At 36.1% G+C, this 9,980-nt stretch overlaps 1 protein-coding gene across 2 annotated transcripts; it reads right to left on the bottom strand.

Moving 5' to 3' along the window:
- Positions 1-4,622: 4,622 nt before the first annotated feature.
- On the bottom strand, positions 4,623-7,189 carry LOC145136138 (F-box/kelch-repeat protein At3g23880-like). Of its 2 annotated transcripts, none has more exons than XM_079070330.1 (2): positions 6,757-7,189; positions 4,623-5,918 (listed from the first exon to the last, which is right to left on the bottom strand). In XM_079070330.1, exon 2 carries the CDS (start codon positions 5,876-5,878, stop codon positions 4,844-4,846), a length of 1,035 nt encoding a protein of 344 aa, XP_078926456.1. In that variant the 5' UTR covers positions 5,879-5,918; positions 6,757-7,189; the 3' UTR covers positions 4,623-4,843. The 2 variants fall into 2 exon arrangements, with proteins under 2 accessions (XP_078926456.1, XP_078926455.1); XM_079070329.1 differs by lacking the exon at positions 6,757-7,189 and adding an exon at positions 6,233-6,709 and having other exon boundaries at positions 4,624-5,918.
- Between the last annotated feature and the right edge of the window lie 2,791 nt (positions 7,190-9,980).

Here is a 9,980-nt window from a genome sequence, read left to right as displayed (position 1 = left end):
TCAATATATATATATATATATATATATATATATATATATATATATATATATATATATATATATATATATACTTAGAAGTAAATTATTAGATAAAGGTTACATTGAGTTCCTTAATGGCATGACTAGAAAAGATGTAACATCCTATTTCGAGAAGTTTCTTATTTCAGGATTGTGGACAGTAAATGGATCAAGTAAAGGCCTTGGGCTTCAAAGGAATGGGGTTTAGACCTTATTGGATGATTATAATGTTGGATAAGTGATTAAAGCCTTGGTTTGTGCCTTGGAGTCAAAGGGTAAAAATGGGAAAAGTGATGTTTCAGACTTCTTTCACGAATTATGGTTTTTAGTTCGACATGTTTTAAGACAAAATTAACTAGATAAAAGTTTGGGGATCGTCAATACCTTTCCGTGGATATAAATATCGCTGAAAACGGACTTGAAACGAAGAAGTTATGATTGTTTGAAGTTGGAGTGAAATTGGGTGAAAACCCGTTCTCACGAGGTGAGAAGTAATTCTCACGACTTGAGAGTGCTCACGAGGTGAGAATATATTCTCACGACATAAGAACTGTGCAACCCAAAGCCCATTCATTTTTTAGGGTTTTCAAGGTATTTAAAGGCAAGGATTCATGTTTTAGGGTATTTTCTTAGCCTCCATCAAATCTAGAACCTCTTGGGAGAAACCCTAGCCTCCATTTTCAAGATTTGAGCCTCCCTTCTCCTCTCTCATCCATTTTTAGAGTTTTTGGTGGTTTTGGAGCAATGTTTTCATGAAAGATTGGTCTTGGAAGCTTGGCAATTGAAGATCTCAACTTTCATTTACCTTCTTGACCCTTGTAAGTTATAAAGTTCCAAGCTTTATTGCACATTCATCTTGGATCTAAGTGTATTTGGTGTTTTGGTCCATTTTAATGAGTTTTTAATGAGATTTGGGGATAAAGTTTGCAACTTTATTACTCTCCATGGTCCCAAGAGCATTGTATGTTTCAGATCTAGACTCCAACACCCTTTTGATTAGTTTAGAATGTTTTCTTAGACCTCTTGGACTAGGAAAGTTTTGATCATTTCCCTTCCCTTTTAGCCATGCAAGTTATCTTGGTCATTTAGGTTATTTTGGGCTAATAAAGTTTAGATATTGAAATTTTAAGACAATATTATGAATAAAGTTGGAAACTTTATCCAGCTAAACATCATGTTGATTCAAATCTAAAGGTTGGAGTCTTGGACTTAATGGATTTAGTTGAGAAAGATGCATTCTTGGTCCCTTTGAGACTTAAAGAATAGATCTTGGTTGTTTGGACCATCCTAATGGATAAAGTTGGAAAGTTTATCCATTATGAAGCTATTTAGGATCTAGGTATGAGATTATGGGCCTTGTTCCGAAGAGATTAAGCACTTAATGAAGATTTTGGCCTTCAAACAAGAAGTCACGACGTGACATAGGATGTGTCATGACGTGACAGTGCCCAGAGTTGTGATTGTTTTGTCGTTTTATTCTCACGAAGTGACCAAGACTTTGACGCTGACTTTTTGATCAGTTTGACTTTTGGTCAAACTTGGGTAGAATTGAGTATTTGTCTAAGGATTGGTCTCGGTTTGGTTATAGGAAGTTTGGATTGGCTGTTCTGATGCTGAGGTAGCTGTTGGGGTTCTATCGAGTGGTTCATGTGAGTTTTCCTCACTGTACTTGTGGATCGAAGGCTCCGGCCGGCCCACTAGGTTATATATCTTGGTATATAGGATGATGTCATGCTAGTTATATGATAGATTAGTAGATCTATATGATTACCTGTGTTTTGTTGGATATGTGTTTATGTTTATCTGTTGTATATGTTGACATATTGTGGAGGGGTTGAGGCGGTCCTGCTTTATGCTGAAAGCCAAGATACATAGGACGGTCTGGATAGGTTGTAGGCGCTACGAGGCAGTCCAGTCATGCCGAAGGCTCGAAGAGCGGTTCAGATAGGTTGTAGGCCCTGTGAGGCGGTCCAGTCAGGCTGAAAGCTCATATTTGTATGTTGTTTATTATATTGTGTGATGGTACTTTGAGGGGACTCACTTACGGTTTCAGTTTATTGTTTCAGGTACTTCAAAGGATCGTGGGAAAGCGAATGTGTGATTGTACACATCTTCCTGTTTTTATGGCATTGGATCTTGGGATACTCTGATTTTGAATAATACTTCTAAAACATTGGTTTTGTAAACACTTTACGGATGAAATTAGTTGTTTTTTTTTGAAAAGTTAATTTATTTTGATATTTAGGATGTTACAAAAGATAAACTTTTATTAAGTCTTCAAACTTCAATGGTTTAATTGCATATTCATTTCACCCACATTTTGATATTAATAAGAATTTCAACCAATAAGATAAAATCAATTATGTTTGTATAATAAGTACACAAATAAATATGATAATAAAAACAAAAAGAATGATTATATTAATAGATAAAATAAGAAAAATAAGAAAAAATAATAAATAAATAAAAACAAAAAAAGTTATATATTAATAAAATTAATAGAAATGATTAGTTGGAAATTATAAGATAATGATTGTATAATAACAACACTTTTAAGCGAAAATCAACTACCAAAATTATTTTTGCAGATTATCATGTCATACTACGAAAATCCAGGTTTTACCCTTAAAAGTTGGTCAAAAGAATGACCGCACAAGCTCTTTCGCTTTAGATGATGACACCCTCCAAGGTCCCAAGAGCATTGTATGTTTCAGATCTGGACTCCAACACACTTTTGATCAATTTAGAATGTTTTCTTAGACCTTTTGGACTAGAAAAGTTTTGATCTTTTGGCTTCCCTTTCAGCCATGCAAGTTATCTTGGTCATTTAGGTTATTTTGGGGAAATAAAGTTTAGATCTTGAAAGTTTGAGACAATATTATGGATAAAGTTGGGAACTTTATCCATCTAAACATCATGTTGATTCAGATCTAAAGGTTGGAGTCTTGGACTTATTGAATTTAGTTGAGAAATATGCATTCTTGGTCCCTTTGAGATTTAAAGACTGGATCTTGGTTGTTTGGACCATCCTAATGGATAAAGTTGGAAACTTTATCCATTATGCAACAATTTAGGATCTAGGTAAAAAATTATGGCCTTGTTCCGAAGAGATTAAGCACTTAGTGAAGATTTTGGCCTTCAAACTAGAAGTCATGACGTAACATAGGATATGTCATGACGTGACAGTGCCCAGAGTCGCGATTGTTTTGTCGTTTCATTCTCACGACATGACCAAGGAATGGTCACGACGTGACGTTGACTTTGACTATTGACTTTTTGACCGGTATGACTTTTGGTCAAACTTGGGTAGAATTCAATATTTGACTAAGGATTGGTCTCGGTTTAGTTTTAGGAAGTTTGGATTGGCTGTTCTGATGTGGTAGTTGTTGGGCTTCTGTCGAGTGGTTCAAGTGAGTTTTCCTCACTGTACTTGTGGTTCGAAGGCACCAATGTCGGCCCACTAGCTTATGTATCCTGGTATATAGGATGATATTATGCTAGTTATATGATAGATTAATAGATCTGTATGATTACCTGTATTTTGCTGGATATGTGTTTATGTTTATCTGTTGTATATGTCGACAATATATTGTGGAGGGGTTGAGGCAGTCCTGCTTTGTGATGAAGGCCAAGATACATAGGGCGATCCGGATAGGCTGTAGGCCCTGCGAGGCGGTCCAGTCATGCCGAAGGCTCGGAGAGCGGTCCAGATAGGCTGTAGATCCTACGAGGCGGTCCAGTCAGACTGAAGGCTCATATTTGTATGTTGTTGTTTGTTATGTTGTGTGATGGTACTTTGGAGGAACTCATTAAGCTTTGGCTTACGGTTTCAGTTTATTGTTTCAGGTACTTCAAAGGATCGTGGGAAAACGAATGCGTGATTGTACACATCTTCCTGACATTGGATCTTGGGATACTCTGATTTTGAATAATACTTTGAAACTTTGGTTTTGTAAACACTTTATGGATGAAATGGGTTGTTTTTTTGAAACATTAAAATTTATTGTGATGTTTGGGATGTTACAAGTTGGTACCAAAGCTTTGGTTTGAGAGAACTGGATGAACATTCGTGTGAATCCATACTCAAACTAAGGAACTGCAACATTTTTAAAATGATTTTTAAAATTGTTTTCAAAAGTAACCACGAAAGGATGTGATGCTGCCGAAGCAAGAAAGTATACCCCAAGTTACACTGTTATTTGATATGATTTTTATGGTAGAACAGCATGCTAGTTGTAGGGTAGGGATTTTCAGGAATTGCATCATAGAATTGCATGTCTTATTCTTATAGAATTTTCTTGCTTATTTCTTTTGTAGGAACTGCATGACAGTTTTTTGTAGGAACTGCATGACAGAATTGCCTGATTCGTATAGAGTTTTCTTGCTTATTTTTTTTGTAGTTGCTTATTTTTTTTGTAGGACTCTTTTGGTGTGAACCAACTACCAAAATTATTTTTGCAGATTATCATGTCATACTACGAAAATCAAGGTTTTACCCTTGAAAGTTGGTCAAAAGAATGACCACACAAGCTCTTTCGCTTTGGATGATGCGAGGAATCAATCTTACACCCTTTAGTTTTCAACTATGAATTTGGCATTAATATTTTTTTATTAATTATATATTCCGGTGAACTAAAAATCATTGTTGTGTGAACTGTACATGTTATAGTCATATGGATGTAGGTGAAACCTGCGAGTTAGGACTTTAAGATGAAACAATTACTTTTACAAACCTAGAGGAAATCACTAAATAAAAGTTTACAAGACAATACACTCGAAACAACTGTTTGATACAAAAACGACCATGGCCATTCTTTGTGGAGGTTTAAAGCAAATGCACTCTCTCGTTTTCAAAGTTGTGTAGTCTAAGAAAGCTAGGACGATAAGCCAATCCGTCGATGAAGCCGCCAAATATTTCAGTGTCTACAATTGTTTTCCTCCGAGGACAGTAAATGAACATAGCGCCAAGAGAAATTCCCATCAAAATAGTTCCATCTTTAAAACCCTCAATTAGATATATGGTTTGGTCCCACAGCATATTAAGAACAGGGCTGATAATTTTCTCAATCACCAACTCTTTATGCCAAGAGTTATTGATCCCATATTCCTTCATCACCCAAACTATCAATTTAGACTCGTAGGTATCACATTGACATAAACAACCATTTATGACTCCCAAACTTGGGAAATAGTCCCCACTTTCGGAAGGAGGAGACGGGAACAACTCAAATGTCTCCTTATCAAAATCAAAAGCATAAATCTTATTAGGGGAATCCTGGAAAAGAACAGTCCAATGAGCATGGCCATTAAAAAATGACCCATCGAATCGATTGTCCAAGTATGGTACATGGCCTAGACTTCTCCATTGGCCAGTGCCAAGGGTGTAGACCTCAGCTTCTAATAGGCTTGGCCGAGATGTTGAGGTAGGATCATGAGGTATATTCCTTTGGAAAATCCGTATCACTTTGTATTCCTGTGTAAGTGAGCCAACACCAAAAAAATAAACAATCTCTGCAATACCTTCTCTATGGTTAAGGTCAAGGCTCGTGATAGGGTTATGTAGTAAATGGTGATGATCGAGTTCATCTTCAACTTCCATCAACCTCAAAATGCCTGTGACTGTGTCAATTGCCTTTTCTTCTCTGGAATAATGATGGATTATGAAGCCTGCGGGTGATCTGGCAGAGAGGTGAAGATTGGCAAAGTAAGAGTCTGAAACGAGATCCAACCACTTCTTGCATACACATTTGCAATGGATGATGGTCTTCACAGGAAGTCTGGAGAGAATATCGACAATCACATGTCCCGGTAGGTCTTCCATGGATGGATCCAATAATTTTCTAGATTTTGATGGTGGCATTGCAAGATCCAAACCAATATTCAACCGGATCACAATATAACTGACATAATATAAACAAAATAAAAATTAACTAAAAGACAATTTATAATAAAATTATGAATTAACTACCAACAAACCCTAACAAAAATATTTCCTTAATCCTAAAAAACATATTGTTGCATAACCAACGATAACTAAAACTTAACACAATTACTACTAACGAAAGCTTTACCACTAGCAATTACGAGTTACCAACCCCTTAACGTCTAATAATTAACAACTAGCAGATCTGAGTTATCAAAACCTGACAAAATTCACTAGTAATATATAATAACTATCAACTAAAAAGAGTAGTAATTATTGATAACTTTGTACCTAACGAGAGAGATCAGTAGGCAAGACACGACAGCAACCTACAAAGAGGGACGAAGTCTGCAGTCTGCATTTGTTTTTTAAAGTCTGTAGGCTACAAAAAAAAAAGACTGCATAAAAACAATACCGATGATTTGAACAAAACAAGAATTTTCCGCATACAAAAAAAAGGGCTGCATAAAAACAAGGATTTTCAGTTGTACAAAACCCTAAAAGCAAATCATTTAACAATCTTTGTATTGAATTGGAAGCAAATATTGGCTCTTCTTGATGAACTTGGGATGTGATGATGTAAATATGTAATAATTTTGTATTAAAGGAAGCTCCTCATGCCAATAATAAAAAAAAAGAAGCCAATATCATATCATTGTTGAGCTTTTGGCAATGAATTAGAAAAATAAAATCAACAGCAATAATCACCTAAGGAGCCAAGACAAAACAAGTTTTCAATCAAATATCTAATGTATGTCAGTCAGTCTCCAAACTATGTTTTCTATCCTAATATGTGGGTAAAGCTTCTGAATGACCTGATTGAGAAGCAACAAGGGCTGAGCACTCTTCAATCAGTCATGTGTGTTGAAATCAACATGTTCTGCAAATATGATAACTTCTGACGAGCTTAGAAGACTGTTCTCAAATGGGGCTACTAGATACACACGAATGGCTTCTTTTCGATTCAAAAGTCACACATGGGGAATTTGCAACAGGAAATGCATCTGAGTTTGACTGTACAGTGGCGATTCAGAGATGATCCTTCTAATTGTGCACCATCTGACCAGATTCGATTTCAAGAACCCTAGCCGATTTCAGAGAAAGAAAAGAGAAACCCGATTTCAAGAACCCTTACCTATGGTGCGGCGTCAGCAATGAAAGTAACAACGACGGCGAGAAGAGGGACGGGACGATGAGGATGGAGGTAGTAGAGGTGTGGTGTTTACCACACTTTTTCCCACAAACGTGGTTTCTTTTTCACACGTAGTGCGGATACCTTTGTGACACGTAATGTGGATACCATGACACGTAGTACGGATATTTTTATAAGACAATTCAATTTTAATAAAAAAATATAAATTTCATTACTTTTTAACAAAAAAAATTATTATTTAAAAAGTAAAAACATAACATTAAAAAAAATTCTGAACACTTATAATATAAAAATAACTAGAAATTTTAAACCTGCAAACCTCAAAAAAACACAAGCGATTAAAAAAGCTAATTATTATAACGTTTTTAACGCCGACTTTTATCGCCAAAGCAATTTCAAGCTCCTCCCTGGTCATGCGACTTCTGTCTAGTACACAAAAGCAATTAAAAAAGCTAACTAGTATAACGTTTTTTTAACGCCGACTTTTATCGTCAAAGCAATTTAAAGCTCCTCCCTGGTCATGCGACTTCTGTCTAGTGTTAGTACTTTCATGTCACTATCCTTTTGTTTACTACGCTCTCTTTCGGAAGCAATTTGCAAAAATTTGTCCATTCTTTCATTTATACCCTTCACCTCGTGCTTCGTCTCTTTAAAGTCACCCGAATCTACGGCTTTGCCTTTGTCTTTTCATTATGCTTTGTCCCTTCCTGTCGGTCGGAAAGGTGATGTAAATTGAACGGATTCATCATCGTTGAGGTCGATCCAAACACGAGCATCTAATGTAGTGTAGTCGGATTCAGATGTTCTTGAGCATTTTGAAACACTATTGATATGCTCGTAGGATATTTTGTTATTTTTTCATTTTTGGTTATCTTTCACAACATTCCAAAACTCAATAAAGTCTTCATGTTCTCTTGATGGTACAATTTTAGAGCTTTCTTCAAAATCATTTCACCACTTTCTCAAATTTTCCGTTGACATTTCATGTTGTTATATAAATCATTAAACAGCATGACTTCTTTGTTTGTCTTCCTGTATTTGGAATACACTTGGTCTTTTGAATGACAATCTGCTAGCTTTGTTCCTTTGTGGAACCTTTTTGTAACTCGCCTCAAAAAATGGTCATGTTTTTGATCTTTTCCTATCTTCACATCTTCAGAAACATCGATCCATGCTTATTCTGCTGCTAACACTTCTTCGTATTCCCATGCTTTGGCAGCCACCTTCTCTTTTCTTTTATTTGGTACTTTGGTGGGTTAGGTTTCTCGAATGATTTCGGGTTCGGAATCAGAAATTGGTTCTTGAGTTTCTTGAACAAATTCGGGTTGAGACAAAATATCAAAGAAATTAAAGTGATTGTCGGGAACGGTTTGTGGTTTGGGAGTTGTTGTGGGAATTGGTATGAATAATATGGTATCATACTACCATAGTGATGAACCCAGGGGGGGGGGGGGAATAAATTTGTTGATCATAACAAGGTATTGGGTGTTTCTATTTGGTGTTTTTTGGTTGTTCGGGTTGTTGGAAGAAGACATCTTTAGATTTTTGAGAAAAATATATTGAAAGATAGAAGAATTGAATTTAGGTGTGGTAAATTAAAGGTTGTAATATTTTATTTATGGGTGAAAAAAATGAATATAGAATTTTTGACCGTTCAAACATTGGAAGAGTGGAAAGGAAGATATATATATATATATATATATATATATATATATATATATATATATATATATATATATATATATATATATAGAGAGAGAGAGAGAGAGATAAAGAGAGGGAGGGAGAGAGAGAGAGAGAGAGGGTGCAACCAATTCTTACTGTATACGGCCAAACCACATTAAAGACCGTGGGATGGGGGTTGTGTTCCTACGGTCTACCGTCACAGACCGCAGGGCAAACTGTGCCCCCGAGCCTAAGAAGCGTTTTTTTTTTTTTTTTTTTTTTTTTGTTATGACAACGTTTTCTTATATGATGAAAACGACCTAAAAGGGTAATATAATTTTTATTTTGTATATATTTGGTCCTTATTGTTTTTTTCTTGTACAATAAGTCTTTAAAATTCTTGTTTGGTACACATTCAGTCCTTATGAACAACTACTCTATGTTAGGACCGACTACTCTAGGTTAAGTGTAACGTCCGGGATTTATCAGGTATTGTATTGCTTTTATTCAAGTTATAATGATTAGATATTGGAATTTTTGTGTGGAGCGTACGTTGGGCGTACAGGATGTACGTACGGCGTACATGCACGAGGCTTGGATCGAGGAGCCCCCATGCGTACGTCGGGCGTACCCATGCGTATGCTGGGCGTAGGGTGACCAGATACAAACCCTAAATTTTAGGGTTTGCCCACTATTTAAACAACTTATAACCTTCAAAACCCTTATCCTCTCAGGCTCCTTTGTCCTCTCAGTGCCCAACTCGAACCCTAACCCCATTGAATGTATCTTGAGCTCACTTTGAACATTTTGGTGGTTTTGAAGAAGAAGGAGCTTGAAAAAGGAGCAAGAGCTTGGAGAAGGCTTGTAGATCCAGAAGTTTGGCATCATTCCTGACCCATTAGAGGTATAAAGCTCTAAACTTGATCATTGCATGCTTAGATCTAGTTTTGGGGTGTTTTAGGTCATATTTTGGTCCCATACTTGAGGTCCTTTGAGTTTTAGAAGATTATGTCCAAATGAGCTGTCCTTTTTGGCTCTTGAAGGTGTTTAGAACAATAAAAATCAGATCTTGATGGTTAAGGCACAGCCATGCAAGTGTTAGATGGTCACAAAGTATGTTTAAGGACTTAAATCATGTATTAACCCCCATCCATGCATGCAAAGACATAAAGTTTATAACTTTATGGTTTAGGACGTCTTAAAAGACATGGATCTATGTTT

This window comes from Lactuca virosa, chromosome 9 (genome assembly GCF_052849685.1).
Source record: "Lactuca virosa cultivar CGN04683 chromosome 9, Lactuca_virosa_CGN04683_v6, whole genome shotgun sequence".
Taxonomy (NCBI): Eukaryota; Viridiplantae; Streptophyta; class Magnoliopsida; order Asterales; family Asteraceae; genus Lactuca; species Lactuca virosa.
The sequence above is the reverse complement of the archived record's forward strand: the minus strand, read 5'-3'. Positions and strand labels throughout refer to the sequence as shown.